General features: G+C 41.8%; 2 protein-coding genes across 4 annotated transcripts in view; one reads left to right on the top strand and one right to left on the bottom strand.

The window, feature by feature from the left end:
* Window positions 1-3,176, top strand: part of FAM189A1 (family with sequence similarity 189 member A1) — a 142,681-nt gene extending 139,505 nt beyond the window's left edge. Inside the window, exons 9-10 of the mRNA XM_042473992.1 lie at window positions 262-590; window positions 2,356-3,176. Of these exons, the coding sequence (XP_042329926.1) occupies window positions 262-590; window positions 2,356-2,541 (515 nt within the window). The 3' untranslated portion in view covers window positions 2,542-3,176. The remainder of the gene's footprint in view (window positions 1-261; window positions 591-2,355) is intronic.
* Window positions 3,177-7,176: 4,000 nt separating this feature from the next.
* The window catches only part of APBA2 (amyloid beta precursor protein binding family A member 2), an 84,078-nt gene continuing 79,269 nt past the window's right edge, over window positions 7,177-11,985 (bottom strand). For 2 of the 3 annotated variants that reach the window (XM_042475981.1, XM_042475982.1), the window contains 2 exons: window positions 9,878-10,018; window positions 8,081-8,877 (listed from right to left, as the gene is read on the bottom strand). In XM_042475981.1, coding sequence (XP_042331915.1) covers window positions 8,806-8,877; window positions 9,878-10,018 — 213 coding nt within the window. In that variant the 3' untranslated portion in view covers window positions 8,081-8,805. Of the gene's footprint in view, window positions 7,356-8,080; window positions 8,878-9,877; window positions 10,019-11,985 lie in introns of those variants that run through there. The other variant, XR_006104718.1, reaches the window with a different exon arrangement.

The following is an 11,985-nucleotide window of genomic DNA, read 5'->3' as shown; positions in this document are numbered from 1 at the left end:
ATCATTCTCTGAAGATGCCAGCCACAGATGCAGGCGAAACATCAGGAATAAACTCTTCGAGAACATAGCCACAGAGCCCAAAAAACCCACAAAAAACTATGGATGCCGGCCATGAAAGCCTTCGACATGTACATTACTTTCTGCAGCCCCTGGTGCTGGTGAGCAACTGACTCAAGTGTCAGTTTGCTTTGCTTACATCCAAATTGGTGATAGTCTTTTAAAGTTCCCTTTCTCCCTTCCCTCCCTCCCCTTTATTTTTAGTTCCTGTCTGTAGTCCTCATGTGGCTGCCTCTGCTTGCCAGGATGCCGGAAACCATCTCTTGCCGACTGGAAAACCAAGGGACCCCCCGAAAGCCGAACATTCCCGGAAGCCCAAGGCCTTACAGACCCTCTGCAAGGAACGGCCCCACTCCTTGGTGGACCTGCAGGCTTACAAGGACACTAAGATCTTGGTAGCCAAATTTTTGGAGCACTCAAACTGTAACCTGCCTCCGGAGGTGCGTCATGTGGTAAACAGCATCCGGTCGGTCATCAAGTCTGATGAGCGACACATGGAAGAAGCCATCTTCAGTGCCAACATTATTGACCAGGTGGGTGGCTTTTAAGGCTTTTTGGGGTGATAGGGAGATGACATGCATGGAGCTTAGCATTGCTGAATGCCAGGACAGATGTCATGAGGGAAGTACAGAGCAAAACCTAGTAAGAACAGCTTTACTTTTGCATCATTTTAAAAAAATTACCCATAAAGAGTCTAAACACAGAATCCATTTATATTTTACATACACCTCATACACATAGCCTGAAGTTAATTTTATACAATATTTTAAATAGTATTGTGTACAAAACAAATTTGTGTACATTAAACCATCAGAAAGCCAAGGTGTCACTATCTAAGCCACCCATGACTCTGATACATAAGAGAGAAGTTGGTGAATTCTCTGGATTGTATTTACCCCACATATTGTTTTGCGATATTATTGATATCTTAGCCACCAAAGAAGACTTCAGGTCAAAACACATCTGGCTGGTGACCATATCACAGATGTCTAAGAAACATATTGGAGCATTTATCAAGGACTACTAAGCCTTTGGCATTGGCTTGATCTTTCAGGACTTGCACAGTTGCAGAAACTGATAATTATTTCCAATGAGTATTGGACTTCGATTTGTTATTGCATGCATTTTATATTTCTATGGAAAGTTAAGTATTCATGGTATATGTGAATATGCAGTTGATAGCATATGTGAATATGTGATTGCTAGAATATGTGAATATGTGGTGGTCATAGAGTATGAGAATATGTGATTAAAAGAATATGTGAATATGTGATTGACAGAATATGCATTGATAGAATATGTGAACATTTGAATGGTAGAATATGCAGTTAGTAAAATATGTGAATATGTGATTGATAGAATATGAATATTTGATTGATAGAATATGTGGATAGGTCAGGACAGGAAAGGATAGGATAGCATAAGTCAGGATAGGTCAGTATAGGATACCATAGAACAAGATAGGATAGGACAGGATAGGATACAATTGGCCAGGATAGGACAGAATAGGATAGGATAGTATCAAATATGTGAATGACAGAATATGTGAATATGAGATTGATAGAATATGTGAATATGCAGTTGATAGAATATGTGATTAGTAGAATCGCATATTCCACTAATCACATATCAATCCCATATTCTACCAATCCCATATTCTATCAATCACATGTCAATCACATATTCTGTCAATCACATATTCTATCAATCGCATATTCTACCAATTAATCGAAAACATCAAGAATAAACATCAATCAATCAGGAATAAACTCTTCTAGAAAATGGCCACACAGCCCGAAACACTATGGATTCCGGCCATGAAAGCCTTTGACTTCAAATCCTGTGTTGTTTGCCTTAGGTCAGAAATGACCTGAAGGCACATAACAACTAAGTTAGACGCATGGAAGAAGCAAACTCAATTGTACTCTGCTGTTTAACTGTTAAACACAGTACTGAGGCAATAAAACCATAAAACCACCAAAACATTGAATTTCGAATGGTCATTCTTGCCCTGTTAGTTCATAAGACTCCCACACCTGGCCTGAGAAGGTGGCAATTTTTGTGGATCATCAATTAAATTTTTAAAGGGAGCACAAACTGCAAGGGATGATCGTCACATTCCTCTTTCTGGGGCTGAGAGTTTGTGGCTCACCCAAGGCTACCCAATGAGTTTCCATGGCTGAGTGGGGAATCCTGATCTCCAGAGTCGTAATCTGGACTGACCCGCTTGCAGAGAGGCCCAGGAGGGAAATGTGTTGGTTACCTGACTTTCCTTGTCCTCTTTTCCTCCCCTTCCAGGTGATGACAAGCTCCCAGCAGACTGTGGATACCTCACGAAAGCGACTTCAGGAAGACCTCCACCTCCAGAGCTGTGGGGCACTGAGCTCCCCGGTTGCCTTCTTACGCAGGGCCCACGTCGCCCGCACCTTCGAGCGGGGAAGGCCCCACAGTTTCATCGGCCTTTGCCGAGAGACCATCCTTTGACCCTAAACAAATGGTTGGCACCATTGCGGAGGAGTACAGGCCCACTCAAAGAGACCTTGAGGATCCAGGGCAACTCACGGATGGCTGGGATTGGGGTCGTCAGCAGGAGAGAGGTGGCAAAAATGATCCAACAAACACCTTCTTCTCAACAAGTCTTCCTTTCGAAGTCCCTGTCTGGATGGATCTTCAGTCTCAATGGCCAAAAAACAAAGGCCCATGTTCATGAATGCATCTTCAAGCGACAACATTTGCACAAAGGGGAAAAACCCCCAAAACTAAACGGTTTTGAAACAGAACAAGGAAAACTGTCAAGTGCTCATTCCCCCGCTATGCCAAGAGTCAAGATGCTAAAAGTTTCAAGCTTGGAGAGGTTGGACAGAGACTGTTGTGTTGCTGAGCTGCAACAATGCTATGGTACAACTTGGAAGTTGTATTTACTCCATGGTACCTCAAAAGTGTTTTAACTAAATCGGAACAGTGTTTTAATAACAATGATGATGATGATAAGAATATTGATGATAATAATAAAATTTTTTCCAAAAGGTATCCCTGGACTTTTCCTCTTTCAGAACTGATTTTCTGTATCATCAGTGGATGGATTGTCTGTCAGGACAAGATGTGAGTGTGTTTACTGTTCTATATTTCTCGTATCATATATGATATCTATCTATCTACTGTATATATTCAACTATAAGTTGACCTCTTGTATAAGTCGAGGGCATGTTTTTGGGCCAAAAATTACAAGTTCTGAAATGACCCATGGTTACGTCTAAGATAAAACTTGGGGGCATGAAGCAAAGCAAAACAATGCAAAAGAACTTATGAAATTAATAATAGTAATAATAAATATTTACATCCCGCCTCTCTGTCAAAGACCACCAGGGCAGCTTACAAGTTAAAATTTTAAAATCCCAAATCCACGTACCCCACCCTCCCTTAAAATGACAATTAAATAATTCACAATTTAAAACATACCTTAAAATTCATTTCCAGCAGGCATAACAGTTTGTGTTAACACTAAAGGCTGGATGGATGAGAGGATAGTGCTTTCAGGACAGATAAGCTCTTGCCTTTCACCTCCTCTAAATAGGAGTTAAAATACAGTACTTTAATTGACCCATGGATACATTGACTTAGTGTTTTGGGGTCAATTTCTTGACTAACCTTTCTAGACTTATACATGAGTATATACAGTAAATATCTTTATTGCCTAGCTAGTCCCAACTGGAGCAAACACACCACATCTTTAAAAACATCTGGACCAAGGATGTTGCTTGTCCAGTTGACTGGTCTGAACATCCCTGGTCTAGATGTTTTCGAAGTTAGATTCAAAACAGCCTACCTGGTTCATCATAGGTGAAAACTGGACATGTGCAGCCAAGCAACATCTGAATGTGGTGAAGATGGAAAAGGTTATGAATTAAAGTTATTAGTTGGTATATCATGCTTGTAGAAAGAGTTGCAGTAGGAGAGAAAGGCATGTTTCAAACTTCCAAGTTCTGCCCATTTTTGAAGGAAGGAACTGGTGGATATTTCTAACATTGGCTAATATTCCTCTGAATATTCCTTGCCTAAGAAAAGACGGGGTGGCCATAAGTCAACAGACAACTTTAAGGCAAATGCACACAATAAATTATATTGAAGTCTTTGTTAAGCCTCTGCCATTTCCATTGGTGGTCTGGACAAGTCAAGTCCCAGTATGAAGAGATTGGGATTGGCATGGAAAAGACATTTTTTACACTGGACGCTTGCATGCCCATGAATCCTGCAGTAGGTGGTGTGGGTCTCAACCTCCCCTAATAGTAGCTCACTCCAAATTATGGGGCAAATCTAGACCACTAACTATTATGTGGTTGAGTCTCCTTGGGGATTACCAAGTAGGAATGTTCTAAATGGTATAACACTAGGGCTCCATCCACACTGCAGAAGTCAGGTTGACACCACTTTACTTGCTGTGGCTCAATGCTATGTAATTCCAGGATCTGCAATTTTGCGAGATATTTACCCTTCTCTGCCAGAGAACTCTGGTGCCACAACAGACTGCAACTCCATAGCATTGAGCCATGCCAATTAAAAGCGGTGCCAAACTGCATTAAGTCTGCAGTGCAGATGCAGCCAAGTACACATTTTACTGCCCAAGTATATACTTGTTTATAAGTCTAGAAATTTAGGTTAAAAAATTGACCCAAAAAAACTGAGTCGACTTATCCATGGGTCAATGTAAGTACTGTACTTTAACTTACACACACACACACACACACACACACACACCCTGGTGAAAGGCAAGAGTTTAATCTGCCCTGGAAGCATTGACCCTCTTCTACTCTCTCAGCCATCCAGCCTTTAGTATGGGTGCAAATATTTATGCCTGCTAGAATTTTCTAAGTTCTTTGGCATGGTTTTCCTTTGCTTCGACCTTTACATCTTTCATTACATGCACCTAAGTTCTACTCTACTTATCCACGGGTCATATCAAAATCCATAATTTTGGCCCCAAAACCTGCCCTCGACTTATACACAGTCAAGTATATACTGTAAGAATATTTGAGTGGCAATGGAGCAGGAATTAATTTGCTCATCTCCTATACGTATCTGCAAGTAAGAAAAATTAAAAACAACCTGCCTGCCAATGTTGAGATTCCCCTTCAACAGTTCTGTGGACCCTTGTTACAAAAGAAGCAAGTTTAGTAGACACTAAATACTTAAGTGCAGAGCCAATGTGGCATAGTGGCTTGAGCATTGGACTACAACTTTGGAGAGCAGGGTTTGAATCTCGGCTCAGCAATGGAAACCCAGTGGGTGCCTTTGAGCAAGTCACACTCTCTCAGCCCCAGAGGGAGCCTATGGCAAACCTCCTTTGAAGAAACCAGCCAAGTAAACCTCGCAATAGGTTTGCATTTGGATCACCATGAGCTGAAAACAACTTGAAGGCACACAACAACAATGAATACCTGAAGTGGCTGAATCTTCCTCCTTGTTCCTTGGATCTTTTGGTGTCTGATCTACAGCAGGATCCCCAAGACGACGTAGATGCAAAGAACGGATGGAGGTTTGGGAACCTGTCAAAAGTCACAATCTTCACAAAATGCATCTTGGCTCCGTTAACATGAAGTTACAGTGACCTCCAGTGGAAGCCAGTAAATGTACATTCATGTTGGCATCTGCAATATTGATTTCTAGCTCAGAGACTAAAAGGGCAATTCTTAACTAAGCTTTAAAATTAAACAAAAGAAGAGTCTAGAAGAGGGACTGACTTGGACTACAACTTATTTTATTTTAACTTTAAGCCACCCCAGTTGTGTTCCACAGAGAGGTGGGATATAAATAAAATTTATTATTATTATTATTATTATTATTAACTCCACTGGCCCATGACGACAAATACTGGGAGTTGCAAACCTATAATATTTGGAGGGGCACACTTTGCCCATATCTACTCTAAAGGGCAGCTGAGATGAACTATGAACATTGCTATGGCACTGCCTCTATTTTAAAGGAATTTTATACAATTACATAAGCCCCAACTTACCTAAGTACATAGATTTTTGTGGGTTTTTCAGGCTATGTGGCCATGTTCTAGAAGAGTTTATTCTTGATGTTTCGCCAGCATCTGTGGCTGGCATTTCTACAAAAAACTATGGATGCCTGCCACGAAAGCCTTCAACTTCAAATATTGTGATATCTCTTATCTATGTGCCTATGTACAGTATGTATATAAATCCCACTCTCTTCCATGCCAGCATTCTCTGAAGATGCCAGCCACAGATGCTGGCAAAGCTTCAGGAATAAACTCTTCTAGAACGTGGTCTCATAGCCCCAAAAACCCACAAAAACCTATGGATGCCGGCCATAAGAAAGGCTTTGACTTCACATTATCTGAGTACCACTGAAGACAGGAACAGTTTTAAAATAGGTTAAGGCCAAGAGTCTGTTCAGCACTCATATACTGTAACTTTACATAACTGTAGCTATGCTGGCGTTGCACCAGACTGTCCTGTTGTAACTCAGCATAGCATGGTACATCTACTAAGCTGAGCCATATACCAACTTCTGATGTCTCCCCAAAGCCATATTTTGCTATGTGGGGAGTGGAAAGGATTGCAGAAGTGCCTGGCTATGTCCATGAAGCCAGACGCAAAACAATTACAGTAACTGAGATCTCTGGAGGACCCCTTGGATATCATCATTTTGCATGGAGAGATGTTTCTGTGGGACCTTCTGAGGATAATCTCCTCTGAAGACATCTTGCCAAGGAACCCTAGGAGATGGCTGCCAACTTGAACACACAAAACCATAGCCCAGTGTGATGTATGACTGGAGGACTTTAGGAGTCCTTTTCAAAATGGCAGCAAACTAAGGTTCACGTCTTTGCTCAGCCATGGAAATGGACTGGATGACCTCTGGCAAGTCACATTCTCTCAGCCACAGAAGGAAGCAATGATAAACCCACTCTCAACCAATCTTGCCAAGAAAAACCCATGAAAAGCTCACCATAAGTCAGAAACACCCCGAAGGCACACCAACACCGACAACAAGAGAAGCAAAAGCAGGAGTAACCCAAGGTGGCCCTTGCTCCCTTCACCAAACCCAACCTTTGTGAAGTACAGTCTGCAAAACAAACCAGAGTAGCCGTGGTGCTTTATTACTCCAAATTTATTAGTGAGTCTAGATTAATTCTCTCCTAGGGTCACCTGCATGCAACAGAGATCTACGGCGTTACTCCTTGAAGTACAGTAATCCTGAAGGTTTTTGTTACTGCGTGGTAAGGCTTCTTTAGTCACAGTGTATTGTTTGTTTTTTCTCTTCTTCAAGGCCTTGGCCAAAAGTAGAGGGGCAGCGGGAGAAAAAGAAAATCAAGACAAAAACATTACATCAGTTGACATTTATCTCATAATGAAACACAACATTACTAGTACTTGGTTTTATTGTCTCCACAAAGTCTAATACTGTTGATGGCGGGTGATTTCTCCATTCTCAGACAGTTTACATTCAGTCCACATAATTGGCTCAGGGGAACAAATCATAATCATAATAATGACCACAACCCAAAGAGAACCACCCAAACCGAACAAGATTAAACACATTGTATAAAAAATTGTTTCTTTAAAGCATGGCTTTCCTGTAGTAAATGCATGTTCAACCCAAGGGTGATATGGAAGGTTGCAGGATATCAAAAACCCAATGGTAAAGCCTCTCTCTCTCTCTCCAAACTGGAGGAACATGTCTCCGTCATTAAAAACCCTACACTCTCCAAAATGCAAAAAAAGCACTTAGTCTAAATAAATATCCAGCTTTTCATACGGTGGCAATTCTTTCGCTTTAAAAGAAAATTTCATCGCTGCTCCCGAAAAAAACGCTCCCGCCCCACCCTTTTGTTCCTGTTTCACACTTAAGTCACGGCTCATCAAAACTCACATTAATTACACTTGTCAATAAGAATACTAATGACAACAGTAGGGTTTTCCCCCTTCTTTTGAATAGCATTAAACACGTCCCCTTCCCCAACCTATAACCCACCCACCCACCCACCCACCTGGCCCTTAGGATTGCATACAATCTTAGTCATTGCCCTTGGTGACCTATTCCCCCCCCCCAACAAATTTGATAGCCAAACGTGCCGACTTCCATGATTTCCAAATGCCCGATGGCGGGAAGGGATTAAACTCTCCCCTCCCCCCAAATTTTTATTTTTTGCAAAGTTCTTCCTTCACACATCCTCATTTGCCATGTTGCTCAAGAGAGGCAGGTGTGCTTAAATCGTGAGACGGATGTGCCGTGGTACTGTTTTTGAGAAGTATTGCAAGCACCGCCCGCTAGCAATGGGAACCCACAGAGATCCCACCGCCACCGAAATGGGGCAAGGAGAAGACAACGTGGCAGTGGGATGGGATGGGATGGGGGGGCTACCCGAGACCCTTGCGGTTCAATTTCAAACCCTACGCTTGTAAGCGTCCCCAAGAAACAAAAGGATTCGCCGAGGATGTTGCAAAATACGTCCGCGTGTTAGAAAGATGGTGTCAGTGGTTATCATCTGTAGTAACAGCTTCATCTTTTGGCAACGAAATTCTTTAAAAAAGAGAGAAACTTAGGAAAAGTGGGGGAAGAAAGAAAAGGCAAAGAAGCTGAGTTCCACCGAGAATCCAGAACAGCCCAGATTTGGTCCAAACCTTTTCCGTTCTTAGGAAATACAAAATTCCGCTTGAAGGGTGCTAATCTCCGGCAGAATCGTTCCAGTTCTTTTGACATGAGAGACGCAGTTTCGCATTAGATGTACAGCGGTGTCTCCTGCCCAGTTAGCAACCGGAACATGGCTGCTGGCATGGTCTTCATATGAATCTGTCAAGGGGTTTATGAGAGAATGAATGAGAATTAATGAGATCAAGGTGAATGTAATTTGCAGTTTAGGGAAGTGTTCCAGGGCTTCACTGGACTACAGATCCAAAGTTGTAGCCATGGCAGCTCAAGTGGGATCAAAGTGCTATAATTATATAGTGTGGAAGGGGCCCTGTAAGGCCACACTTTCTACACCTCCTCCTTTATAGCTTAGAAAAGTTTAGATTGACAACACATCCAACTTGTAAGATGGCCAACAGCTTTTATAATAGGAGTGTAGGATCTAAAAATGCTACTTGGGAGCTAAAAAAGGTGCATCTTTACCCCACTGATGCTGCAATTAAATAGAAAACCTTTCCCAATTCTCCATTTTGGCACAGTCTCAGATAGCTTCTGCACAATCTGGCACAGGCTCTCTAGTTTTGTACAACTGTGCAAAATTTGTGCAGCCTTACCCAATTCTCTATTTTTTTTTCATAAACTCTCCCTATTTTTGCACTATCTTGCTCTTCATTTCTTGCACTATTCTTGCCCTATTCTCCATTTTTGTATACTTTTTAACTATCAAAAAGGCCAGGCAAGGCCCCCCAAAGGAGGATAGTCTAGCTGAGAGGGGTTCAAGGCCACAAAAACATCTTTAATGAGTGGCAAATGAGTCTGCTACTCTGCTAGAGCATGCATTATTAATCTCTGTCCTTTCCCCAACCTCAACGAAAAACAATCCAAAACAAACCAAACAACGGGTGAAATCCTATTAGGGCATTGCATCTTCGTAAGTGGACTTACGTCTGTGAGAATTAGAATTGTGCAGTTGTGTAATGTTCATATCCAATAGAGGCCTGCTGTTAACATTACTATGTAATGGTAGGCAGCAAAGTGCCCAATGCACACTAGTGCATCATGCACCAACGTGCATCAGGCATTCTTGTCAGTGTCTTGTCACAATTCTGTAAAGGGATTTCTTAGCACCTCTGTTATGTAGCTTCTACACGGGAAGACTCACCTCTCCCACGGAGTTGGACAAAGCTTGCACGATCTTTTCATGTGCGGTGGCAACAACACTTTGCCCATTGATCTCAATGATGCGATGGCCCACCCGGACCCCACCTCGTTCTGCTATCCCTCCTCTCATCAGACTGCAGATCTGCCCAGAGACAAAAGTGAGAAACATTTAGTTAAATGAAAGAAACGCTATTCAGTCAAATGCATTTCTATGTTTGGCTCACAGTCTGTTAGTTACATATGCTAGTTACACCTGAAAATACACCAGGAAGCTTTTGTAGACTTAGTCAATTTCCTTAGATATGGAAAAATAGCATAAGCTTTCGGTGACTTGGTCTACTCAGACCAAGCTTATGCTACAACTTCCCCATCTGTGGAAGTAGACCAAGTTGTAGCTTCTGCTACAACTTCTTTTGTACAGCCAGCCTCAAAGGTGCCACAATATCTCTCTGCATCTGAGGAAGTAGAACAAGTCTATGAAAGCTTCTCCTACAACTTTTTTTATTCAATTAGCCTCAAAGGTGCTACAAGATTTCTTTGCATATTGATATCCCAAGACCAACACATGTATGTCTCTGAATTCTTTCCCCTGAATGTTCCAGTACAGTTCTTAGCAAAAAGGGTAAGTTAAAATACATTTCGATGAAGAAAAGTTGCATACAGTAACATTGCAGATTAGGAAAATGGATTACAAAAATAATACAAATTTGTGTGTTTTATCAGAAACTAATGAAGAAATTGGACGGCCTCAAGACCGTCAAGGACTGAAATTGGGGTTTTGCCCATCTGTACTTTGGATTGCACACCATACAAGTGCTTCCAAACCACTCTCATAGCACTAAAAATAATGTGTGTATCTTCATCCAAGAGTGATATGTCACTGTCTGGTTTTGCTATCACAAAGAGCCAGTTGTAGAATAGGACAGGGAATGTTGCCAAGGGAAAAGGCCTCTAGACCCAAACACACTCCTCTTAAAGGAGCCCAATGTCTACACACACACACACACACACTCACTCATCCCTCCATATTTGCGGCTTTGATTATTCATGGATTTGATTAATATGTTCTCTCTAGGAATCTCTAGGTCCTCCAGTGCAACTCTATGGTCAACTTTAACTAAAAATTGCACTAAAAGACCTAGAGATTCCTAGAGAGAATACTCTACTAGGCCTTTGTAGCTCCTCCAGCGCAGTTCTATGGTCAGCGTCTGTCAGACACTGACCACAGAGTTGCACTAGAGGACCTAGAGATTCCTAGAGAGGTGTCCTCTCAGGTAAAAACATGGTGTTTTTGTTATTTGCGGTTTTTCCATATTCATGAGGGTCTTGTGGCCCTAACCCTACCGAATATGGAGGGACAAGTGTATATAAAACAGATCCATCTTGGGTTCTAAATTGGGAGAAAGGCAAGATATAAAGCTAATACATACATGAAATGAAACAAATATATTTATTCCACTCATAGTTTTGCCTCAAGAAAGCACATTATTTAAAACACTATGCATGTGATGGAGAAAACCAGCCCCCTTTTTTCTGAGAGATGTTCTTCAAAAATGGAAGAACAAAATTGAGCTTGTTGCATCCCTGCAAACATTTCCACATAAGATGCTGAACTGAAAACCACTCTTAGGAAGCCAATATTCTACAGCACAAAGAGGCTTAAAGTCAAGTCACTGTACATTTTCCAGAGTCACACAGCAGCAGTGACAAGGGAGGGCAGCCAACAACCAGGATCTATTTGGTATCTTATGTAACTGTGCCTTTACAGACGTGGTTGGAACTATCCAACTGAATTGTCTACATTCAGGTCAAGGTTGTTGAGACAGAGCTGTTTATGTATTGTCTTTGACCATGTGCAGCATGCAGATAATGCCTTGTCCATTGCACATTGTGTATGCAGGTGTGCATTAGGCACTGCATACCGCATATACTCGACTGTAAGTCAACCTCATGCATAAGTCAAGGGGAAGATTTAGGGCCTAAATGATGGATTTTGCTATGACCCGTGGATAAGTCAAGGGTAAAACTTAGGGGCATATAGCAAAGGACCTAAAGGATGAGGTAAGCCTGCGGGCAGGGAACCATCTAACTAAAAGGTTGTATGTACAG

The sequence above is a fragment of the Sceloporus undulatus genome, chromosome 6 (assembly GCF_019175285.1).
Source record: "Sceloporus undulatus isolate JIND9_A2432 ecotype Alabama chromosome 6, SceUnd_v1.1, whole genome shotgun sequence".
NCBI lineage: Eukaryota > Metazoa > Chordata > Lepidosauria > Squamata > Phrynosomatidae > Sceloporus > Sceloporus undulatus.
This window is presented reverse-complemented; position numbering and strand designations above follow the sequence as displayed.